General features: G+C 40.2%; 2 protein-coding genes and 1 long non-coding RNA gene across 4 annotated transcripts in view; 2 read left to right on the top strand and 1 right to left on the bottom strand.

Annotated features, from left to right (window-relative positions):
- LOC130700899 (phosrestin-2-like) overlaps positions 1-10,797 on the bottom strand; it is a 73,459-nt gene that overhangs the window by 6,550 nt on the left and 56,112 nt on the right. The gene's annotated exons all lie outside the window — the stretch shown is intronic.
- LOC130700880 (PAX-interacting protein 1-like) lies at positions 280-6,213 on the top strand. Of its 2 annotated transcripts, XM_057522855.2 has the most exons (11): positions 280-448; positions 533-717; positions 779-956; positions 1,028-2,332; positions 2,403-2,772; positions 2,842-3,210; positions 3,342-4,088; positions 4,197-5,093; positions 5,159-5,281; positions 5,353-5,886; positions 5,950-6,213. In XM_057522855.2, exons 1-11 carry the CDS (start codon positions 374-376, stop codon positions 6,027-6,029), a joined length of 4,863 nt encoding a protein of 1,620 aa, XP_057378838.1. In that variant the 5' UTR covers positions 280-373; the 3' UTR covers positions 6,030-6,213. The 2 variants fall into 2 exon arrangements, with proteins under 2 accessions (XP_057378838.1, XP_059353057.1); XM_059497074.1 differs by having other exon boundaries at positions 2,403-3,210.
- LOC130700913 (uncharacterized) lies at positions 7,777-9,552 on the top strand. The gene is made up of 6 exons (XR_009003898.2): positions 7,777-7,849; positions 7,907-8,101; positions 8,166-8,343; positions 8,400-8,584; positions 8,811-9,209; positions 9,274-9,552. It is a non-coding gene; the product is annotated as an uncharacterized LOC130700913 (long non-coding RNA).

The raw sequence follows: 10,797 nt of genomic DNA, 5'->3' as shown, positions 1-10,797 counted from the left end.
ATGGATCACATTATGTTATCACATGCAAGATAGGCATTTCTGTTCACTCATCTCTGCCAACAATCAACTGAAATTTCTGATCTGTTAATTTGAGTAGTTGGTCGTACAAGTTAGGAATTAATAATAACATTCAACAGTAACCAATTACGGAATTAGTAATTATTGTAAATTCGTAATTCTTGACGTTTTTTTTTTAAGAAGAAAAGAAAGCGACCACATTATGAACGATGTTGCACCGTAGCGTAGGCAGACGCTATATGTTTTTATTGTTATAATATTGTCAAGACTTGCTGGATTTGTGTAGGGTGGGACAGTTTATAATTTTTTTTTATTCTAATGTGTACCACGTGAAAAATTTAAGAAATTTTTGAAAATGGAGTTATCTAACGTTAACCCAAAACTTCTGGAAGAAGTAAAGTATTTGTCAACGGGCAACCTTAGCGAAACGGTAGGAGTATTTTCAATGAGTTTACCGTTAAGTTTAAACTCTTCGACATCCCAACACCAGATGTTATTACGATTGATTTAACAGGTTCAATTGTTGTTAAACAATGGAGGTTCAAAGTCATTTAAGTATGCAAGTGATATGATGACCCATTGTATAGTTGGAGAAAATGCTGACACCAGTGTTATTGAAGAAGTTAGAGACATTTTTGAGAAACCAGTTGTTCTATCTAATTGGGTTCCATTATCAATCCATGCATCAAAACTTTTACCGTAAAAAATATAGTCTCCAGTACTGTAACATCTTATTTATACATTAATAATGTGATTCCAGGGTTCTCTCTTTTGATCCAAAAATCCCTGCCATTTTCAAAGGAGTGATTGCCTCAGTGTCACAAGTATCAGCCGTTGATGTAAAAAAGCTATGGGTCTTATTAGAAATTCATGGTGGGAAATTAAAACCTACATTGGATTCAACTTGTACACATCTAGTTTCTACTAAAGCATTTGGTGTAAGTATACAATGTTGATAAAAAAAAACAACTTTGCATCTTTTAATGATTTTCTTCATTGTTTTGTTAAGACAAAGTTCACTGAAGCCATAAAACATGAATCGATAACAGTTGTTACACCTGACTGGATCATACAATGCATCTTGGAGAAGTCCTTAGTTGGTACAGAAGGCTACCATCCATCCCTATTAGTAGATTCAAAAGAGAAATCTCCACTCCGCCCACCAGTTGAAACTATGAGACTCGCAAAATTGTCCTTGGAAAAGAAAGAAGAAGTGAAGCCCCGTATAGAAGAAGCGAAACCAATTGAAGTAAAAACCGTAGAGCCAAAGAGTCTCTCTGACACACCAACATTAGCGCAGCAATTGATACAACCCGAAGTTATTAACCATACTACAACGACTATGACTGCACCCCCGTCAACAAAGAACATGCGAGTTGCATCCAATCTTCCACCCCATTTAGAGCAGCAACTTCAGCAACATTCAATGATGAGGAACACGGCCCCGAGACAGCAACAGCAAGGTATGGGTGCCCATTCAGGCGTCCGGATGGTGCGTTCGGGAAGTGGAACGACGTGGAGAGGAGCTAGCCAGCAACAGCAAGCAGTCCTCCAGCGATCTGCTTCAAATCCTACATCAGGGGGAGATCCAAGGTCTCAGCCGCAGACAATCCAAGGAGTACGAATGGGATCTGCTGTGCATCAAATACGTGGACAAGCAAACCAAGTGACTCAACCTGGCGTAGGTAGCCATTCACAACCTGGACATCATCAAACTGCACAGCAACAATTACCTGGTATGGTAAGGCAAGTTAGGCTCGTCAACCCGAATGCTCAACCACTACAGCAGCCTATGCAGTCACTTAACTCGGAGCAGGTTCGGCCAGCAGAACATTCGTCACAACAGCGGGGCCAAGCGACAAATCCAAGCTCTTATCAGCAACCGCATCAACGTCTTTCCATACCTCAGTCACCACAATTGGTCAAAATGGTAATCGCTCAGCCCCAAGCTGATGGAAAACTTCCAAATCATCCCCAGCAATCACCTGTAGCATCACCTCTGATCAATCAACAACAGCCGCAATTTTCGAATATTTATTCTCAAAATGGACAACAGGCACAACAAACGGGCCAACAGCCTGTCACTGATCAGGTGATTCCCCAACAGCATAATTTCCAGCAGGTCACGGAAGATAACTCAAACATTGTCACAAATAACGCCAATGCTCACTTGAGACAGCAACAACAGACCGATAACTCTTTTTCTCCGAATCAAGTCCACAATAATAACTTCGCTCAGCAGCATCAGAGAGGGAATCCGCGAATGCCAGTTGCTGTCAATATTCAAGGAGTTCAAGTGTCGCAGCAACAACAGGTAATTGTAAACATTTAAGAGATGCATCTGTGGTTTCATTCTTACGAATTTTTTATTCATAATTTATTAGACCGTTGTCCGAGCGCAAGGAATCCAACGGCAGCAACTAGCCGCTCCTCAGCAACCGGACTATAGCACACAGATGATAGCTACAGGTGTAGGAACAATAACTGCTGGAGGTGGGAGCCAAACGCAAGGAATGGTTAGCAACCAGCAAATGGGAGTTATACCCGGCAATCAGCAGCAACAACATCTAGTTCACAACACGGGCGTGAGACCAAATGTGAGGCCTACCCTAGCTGGCCAGGCCGTAGTTGCAGGCCGCCCGCCACTGAATACAGCTGCTTCCCCTATAGTCCAGCAGCAACAACAGCCTCACCCTCAGCAAGTTCGGCAATTGACGCCCTATCAGCAGCAATTGCTTCAAATGCACATTCAAAGTAAAAAAAAATTAATAAATATGTATATATATTCTTTAGTTTCTAGCATTATTTATTTGTTGATATTAGATATGAATCCCCAAGCTCGGCAGCAGTTGCAACAGTTGAGTCCACAGGTTAGGAACGTAGTTTTCCAAAGAATTTTGCAGCAGCAAGAGCAGCAGCAAAATATGAATCATTCGCAAGCACAGCTGCCCAATCCGATTTCGCATATGCAAGGTCAACAGCCAAATCAAGCTCCGCAATTACAAGGTCAACAACCAAATCAAACGATACAAATGCAAGTCCAACCAGCCGGACAGCGAATAATGTTACCCCAACAGCAGCAAGGCAATTGGCAAACGGAACAACAGCAAAACCAACTTGTGTCTCCACAGCAAAACGTCCGGCCTTATGGTCCGATTCAGGGCCTAGTTAATCAATCAAATCAGGGTCAAGGTGGGTGATGATTAAATTAGCATTTTTGGTCATAATAGGTTGTTATCCAAACTTTAAAACATTACTTGTGCTATAAAGTGAGTGATTGAAATGCGATATTGTAATGAACATAAATCTTATTTGAATTTTAGGAGGTAAACCGACACAGGTTATTGGTGTGAATCAACAGCCAGTTGATCAACAGTCAGTATCTCCTCAGATACATCAGTTGCAGCCACCTGTGAATCAAGTTCAACAACAGAGTCCTTTAAGCTCTGTTCCTATTCAACAGCCAAATGCAATACAACTTAACCAATTGCAGCAGCAACAATTGCAACAACAACAGCAACAGCAACAGCTTCAACAACCGCTTCAACAACAGCTTCAACAACCGCTTCAACAACAGCAACAGCTTCAACAACCACTTCAGCAACAACAAAATCAACCTCAGCAAAATCAACAACAGCAAAATCAACAACAGCTTCAACAACAGCTTCAACAACAAAACCAAGAGCAACCAAGCAATTCCGTTAATCCAAAGACTAAAACAGCCTTAGCTAACCTTCTTAGCACCAGGCTTCAAACAGCACCAGGAACACCTCAGCAACCCGGAACACCTCAACTTTCTGTAAATCCACAGCAGGTTCCACATCAAGCAATTGCTGCACAACAGCCCATGATATTACAGCAAGCTGTAGCATCCCAGCAAAATCCCGCGCTTTCTCAGGTGGTTATGAACCAACAGCAACAGCAGCATCTTTTACAACAGCGAAGAAGCCTTCAAAATATTACCAATGGCGTTAATGGAACTACGAATCCCCAATTGGCTGCTGGTGCTCCTATGGTTCAAGCAACTAATCAGCCACAACAACAGCTACAGCCCAAGTCCAGCATGGGAGGTGAGTCTTACGTCCACTGTTAGTCAGCTACGAAAATTACAGACATGTTATATTTATATATATATATATATCTTTTTTTCTTAATTCTTAATAAATTTTTGTTTATAGCTGTCCCATTTACGGGTGTTCGAATGCCTGGACCGGGAACAGCTGCTGTGATACCTGGACAACCAGTTATTCGCCGAGAATTTCCTGTTCAGCAACAACAACAGCAACTTCACAGTCACGAGCCCGGCGTCAAATTGCCCGAACACCTCTGTTTACTTGGATGCATTGTTCTGATTGTCGATTACCAGCGAAGTGTCCCATCTGCTGAACTGTTACAATGGACGAAGCTGATGTCATCTAAAGGGGCCGAAATCGAGACCATGTATAGCCCTCGAATCACCCATTTACTTTGTGAGACAAGCCGTTCCGCCGTGGCCCAACAAGCTCTTCGAGACGGCAAGCGATTGGTGACGGCTTTTTGGCTGAATGATGTGGTTATGAAGCAGCATATGTTTCCACCTAATCAAGTGTTGCACTTCCCGACACCTTACGGCGAAGCCGAACGTCCCTGTCGCAACATGCTCGTTAGCTTGTCAGGATTCGAAGGTGACGATCGCCAGCGTGTTCGATTCATGTGCGAAGCACTGGGTCTGAAGTATACTGGCCATTTCTGCAGCCAACACGACGTCCTGATTTGCCGTAAAGCCGAAGGGCCCAAATTTCAAAAGGCGCGTGAATGGCGTAAGCCAGTGGTAACAACAACTTGGATAGCTCAAGTCTATTTTGGATTCCTCAATGCCATCCACCAAATTCATCATCCAAAATACCAGCAGTTCAATTTACCTGCTTACCAACAGGATCCCTTGAAGTTTGAATTACATATGGCAGGAAATTTTCTAGCAGCTTGGCGTATTCCTGTGAAAATCACTCCAGAGTCGCTTGACAAGTTTAACAAGTTGCCAGCGCAGCTCCGTCTCAAACGACATTCCACCACGCATTCGGTTGCGAGCAATGACGGTTTGATTAAGATTTAACTTTTTGTCATCGTATCTAAATAATCGTGGAAATTTATGGTCCCTTAGGTGATAGCCCATCGAGAAAGAAGCTAAAGATTGAAGAAGAAGATAAGGAAAAACATGAAAGAAGTAGCAGTAATGTTGATGCTATTTTGGAAGATGTCATAAAAGGGGGTTTTGAAGAGAAAGGTATTTTTTTCTTACCTTTCAACCAATTACCTCGTACCAAGTACGAGTTTTTATTCTTTTTAATCTTTCAGGAAAAAATAGAGTTGTAATAAGATTCTCTGGATTTGACTCGTCAGAAGTATCAAAAGCAGCCTTGAAACTTGGAGCTGGTGTAGCCCATAATAACCGAGAAGCAACCCATTTAGTGATGCCAACTTTCATGCGAACTCCTAAGCTATTATGCTGCCTTCCAACAGTTAAATTTATATTGTCTCCACGTTGGATTCACGAGAGTGCCCAGCAAGGTAAGCTGTTGGATGAACAGCCGTACTTGCTCAAAGATACAGACCTGGAACGCAAAATGGACATTGATCTACTAAAGTTACTCTCGCTACCTCAGCGAGATCAGCTCTTCAAAGGCAAAATTTTTTACATTACACCTAGCGTTGTGCCAAGTCGTTCGGTTTTACGCGACATCATTGAAAACAGTGGCGGTCAAGTGGTAGCCCAGCCCAAGTCCATGAAAATGATTTCAGAGCTCATGAATAAGGATGAAAATTCATACATCGTCATTTCGTGTGCAACCGACTTTCATCTTCTGAATGATGTCATGAAGAGCAAAATTGGTACGTCCATTATGCCATATTTTATTTGCCATTAATTTATATTTTTCCATTACTTATTTGCAGGAATCTATAGCAGTGAATTTGTCCTAAGCGCGGTACTTAAACAGGCAATAATTGGTGCACCGTATCGAATTGAACCTTAAAAGAAATTCGATTCGACATAGATAGCTTATGTTCCTGGATCCCTGCAATATATCTGTCTTTGGTTCAGTGTGTACTGTCATTCGAAAAAAAAGTACATGAAAAAATACCACCATTTGTTATATGGTGGTGCAGTGGTGACCTGTTCAAGTTAGCAAAATTGCAATATAATACTTTGTATAACGATGTATTTTGTATAAATGCTTCCTTCGCCCAGCGCACTAAAACATTGCATATTCCGTGGACGTAGATAATGTTCTGCGAATTTCCAGGACTATAGCTTCAGAAATTGAGCATGCTAGGGCAGTCAGCTAGTGTTGCGCCATGGCCACTACATACTTAATGAGCATATGATCAACATATGATTGCATATCGACGTATGCACTGCTAACAAGGGTGGGAAGGAATACGTTTTTCATTCTTTCATGTCGTAGATGGCTCAGTGGTAAGGCATCAGACTGATATGGTGAATTTCTAGGATTCGATCCTCATCCCGGTTGATAAATATATTCATACAAACAAATTCAAAAGAATAACACATACAAAAAATTTTATGTTCCTTCTATCCACACACAACTCCACCACTACATATTACAATACAATAGAACAACACATACACAGACACACATACAACTAAAGCGTTGGCTGCATGCGACTTTCTGCTGCATCGCGCTAGCGCTGTAGCGTACTGGCGCGCTAGCATTGCGTCAAATATTCGATGTATTTCAAAAACAATTAGCGTAATGAAAAAAATAGCAGTTTTCCCGGATTCAGCATTCAATTTTAAGTGTATCGTGTGATATTCAATCAATTCTGATGGGTGTCAGTTTTTGCCGAAAAAATTTTTAAGCCCGACTGATAAATAAGCTCAACTTTCTGCTGCCTCGCACTAGCGCTGTAGCGTACTGGCGCGCTAGCATTTCGTCAAATATTCAATGTATTTCAAAAACGATTAACTTAATAAAAAAATAGCAATTTTCCCGGAATCAGCATATGGCAATCCGTTTTACCCAAAAAAACAAAAAAAAAATTTCGACCTTTTTTTTTTTACAGCTATGGTCATCTATCGGCCAGATTCCTACTTAATTTTCTAAATACAACTTTACGCATTCTAGCCATATAAATATAAAATTTTTTAAAATAACTTTATTTTATTAAAATATAACTATAAAATAATTATGTTGTTATATTCTACTTACTTAACTTCATTATTATTACTATTAACTATTAACTTTCCATTTTGTGCTGCAGCAATTATAATGAATGTAATTCTAATAGCAATGAGAATTATTGCTTGTTTTAGGTATAAATAATACGTTTGAGTAATATAAAGTCATTATTGGTTGTTGCGATGTGAAAATAATACACAATAACGTCTTTATATTACTCAAACATATTAATTTTCTTAAGTTAAATTTTCATTTGGATAAGTACTTTAAATGTTTAAAAACATTTAGTTTGTGGCGGATAAAATTTCTCGTAATGACTTTTGCGTCCACAAGAGGCGCCTTAAACCGTGGCTCATCGAACAGTTTTTTTTCAGCCATATTTTTAGATTGGCTTAACGCGTGTAGTCTGCTATCTACCTTTACTCGCTAGATAGACCGTCCTCGCTAGATTTTACTTCTTGACCTCTCTATATAATCTTATTTGTTTCATTCTGTTCTACATTTTTTCTGTCCAGGGTCATAAGGTTAGTGTTTTCTTGTATTCCTAGTGTGATTACGTTAAACTATGGTCTTGTTTAACAGTGTGAAGGACATTTTGCCAGAGTGTCCACAAGCTGGTGGGGGCGGCGGTAGTGGTCCGTTGACGTCACAAAGTAAGATGAAAATATCGAAACATGTGTTCGAACTTCACTTCTTGGTGCTTTTTATAGTATGGGGAAGGGGGACATTTCTCGAAGGATTGTCCACAAGAGGGTCGCGGCGGTGGTGGAAGCCGTACCTGCCATGAGATAAACAAAAAACAAAAAAAAACATGATTTTTAGTGCTCATTTTTAACGAAGAAGAGGGCAATATAGCAAGGGATTTTCCTCAAGGAGGAAGCATTGGTGGCAGCAACTGTTACGATGTAAACATCAATTATATCTTCACAAAAATACTTTATGTTCCAGTGTTCATTGTTTTACTCCTAGTGTAATGAAGCTGACCACACCTCGAAAGGCTGCCCAAATCTCTTCAGTGAATTGACGGAAGATGGAAAGCCACATGAGCAATACATTCCAGAAGCTGTGACATGCGATGAAAAGGAACTGTTTAAGGGCATTGTCTATGTGGGAACGCTTTAACAATTTTGATAAAGTTGTCCTCCATGTAAGCCATTTCTCGTAATTGTATTTTTTTTTTAATATCTATTGTGTTTGCTTTAGGCTACAGGAAAAGATGTACTTCAATACATAAGATCATTCGAAGAAGCCGGCCTGCACCAACTACTACTTCAAAACATTAAGAATTCTGGCTACATAAAACCAACACCTGTTCAGAAAGCTTCAGTTGTAGTTATTCTTGCCAAAAGAGGTTTAATTGCTTGTGCGGTCACGGGCTCCGGAAAACGGTAATCCAACTAATTAACGTTGTGTAATTTTGAAACCTTGATGCTCTCGTACTGACTTGATTCGAATGGGTCGGTATGAACTGGGTAAGTTGAAGTAAAAGTAATTTTGAGTGGGCACGCCGGTGATTGCAACTACTAAAAGGTCCAATTGCATCTAAGATACTCAACAAACCCTTCGTGATATTCGTTGATTAAGTCATCTAAAATTTTACATTTTTTTATGCAGGCGGCGTACTTGGTACCGGTTATGAACATATTGTTAGAACAAGGTGTTGTTGGTGCGTCTCATGCCATGGGGCAAAAGCCAGAAGTTGTAATTGTCGCACCCACTCGTGAATTGGCCATTCAAATTCACCGCGAGGCGTGTAAATTCTCCTACAGTTCGGTTTTAAAGTCTGATTATATATGGAGGAACTCTCACGAGCCATCAGCGGTCAAATCTTCAAGCTGGGTGCAATATCTTTGTCGCGACCGCGGGGCGATTCAATGATTTTCTCGACCATGAAGTATTTGACTTCTCGGGAGTCAGGTTTTAAATTTTGGACGAAGCTGATTTTGAATGCTTGATATGGGTTTCGGTCCCAATGTTGAAAAAATTGTCAATCATCCAACGATGCATCCGAAAGTATGTCCTCGATGGCTTTTGAGTATGAGATTTGACTGATGTAATACTATTTGTTTCTCTGTAGGGAATCCGTCGTGTTTGTATGTTTTCGGCTACATTCCCAGATGAAGTGCAAGAGCTGGCTGCGACGTACATGGAAGACTACATATTCGTCACAACAGGCATTGTCGGTGGCACCAATCCGGGTGTTGAACAGCTGTTTTTTTTTTTTCAGTGCTCGAAAAGAGATAAGAGAGCTAAGCTGAACGAAGTTTTACAAGATCTCGGTGGTGCCAAGACTATCCTTTTTGTCAACAGCAAAAAGACAGCGGATTTCGTCGCTGCATTCTCGTGCAATAACAACTTACAAGTAAGAATCAAAACTGTTGGAATTGGGCAAAGTGTCTTAACTTTAAATGTCTAGTCTACCAGCATCCATGGTGAGCGTAAACGAAAATCGTAAATGTCTCTTCCGAAGCTTCTGGCAGAAGAATATGCTCGCAATCAACTCACGAATCATGTAAGGTATGAACTATATATATGAATTAAGAGTTTTTATGCCTAATGGTGTTTTACTGTCTTATTATAGATGAACAATAAATTTTGATCTGAAAAGGTTTCTTGTTTGGGGCAAGGTCCTGAATAAATTATTATGTTTGGATACACTACATGGAATTTCCATACTTCATTCAGATTCTCATTCAAAAACGGTATTAAATTTTTCATAAATTGAAGTGCATATCTGGGCTCCCTTCCTTTCCGTAGCCCCGTTTCCCCTTGACTCGTAATAAGCCCGTAGGGGGTCATGCCTCTACTGTACGGTATATATAAAAATAACATATACCGAGGTTTGGAGGGCTCTGGCCGGAAAGGGGACGTGGGGGTCCGCTTAGTCCGATGATGTGTTCACGGAGGGCGACGTGGCTACCCACAAATCCGAACTAAAGGTTAATCGCTCCAGTAAAAATGTTCCAAATCTTCGGCTCTTCTTCCGGCTTCTCTTAGCCAATCACCGGGTAATCTCCCCGGTGGGTCAACAAGGCAGTGTCTCCCCCTGCCTGGGTTGACGGCAACTTTTGAAAGGGCTATTGTGCCTTTTTAAAGTTGCAAAAATAATTCTAATGTGCAGAGAATTGTCAATAAAATTTTTTTTATAAAATGTTTTTTCCAAAATTTGTTTCTTTCATTGTCTGTGTTCGCTGTGTTCATTGATTACAATTATAAATTTTTTTTTAGCTTGCTCAATTCATGTTTATTGTTTTTGCCACCGTGAGGTATGCATTATTCTTATTTAGGTTTATCGTTTAACTGTAAGTGTTCAATTATTATTTATTACACTGTTTGAATTCTTCAACTTAGATTCAACGAATAACGTGTAATACCTGGATATTTTCTGAAGTAATCTTGTATATGTATTTTATTTTACTCGTATGGGAACCGATCCCCAGACATTCAGCGTGCAACATCGATGCTCTAACATTGAGCCACGAGATATATGTAAATTGTTTATTATCGCATATCATATGTTATCGTCTAGAATGTTTATGCAGTCCTTCACAACTATATGTTTATCTGTCTATTGCTTTCATTGGGACTATAGCTTTGTGGT

This window comes from Daphnia carinata, chromosome 9, assembly GCF_022539665.2.
Source record: "Daphnia carinata strain CSIRO-1 chromosome 9, CSIRO_AGI_Dcar_HiC_V3, whole genome shotgun sequence".
Taxonomy (NCBI): Eukaryota; Metazoa; Arthropoda; class Branchiopoda; order Diplostraca; family Daphniidae; genus Daphnia; species Daphnia carinata.
Note: the sequence above shows the minus strand (reverse complement) of the source record. Positions and strands in the feature narration are given on the sequence as shown.

Excerpts from the sequence above, each read along its gene's own strand:
- LOC130700880 (XM_059497074.1), top strand. The coding sequence starts at position 374 with ATGGAGTTATCTAACGTTAACCCAAAACTTCTGGAAGAAGTAAAGTAT. Across the intron at positions 718-778 it reads CATGCATCAAAACTTTTACC|GGTTCTCTCTTTTGATCCAA; the intron begins GTAAAAAATATA and ends ATGTGATTCCAG. Across the intron at positions 957-1,027 it reads TTTCTACTAAAGCATTTGGT|ACAAAGTTCACTGAAGCCAT; the intron begins GTAAGTATACAA and ends TGTTTTGTTAAG.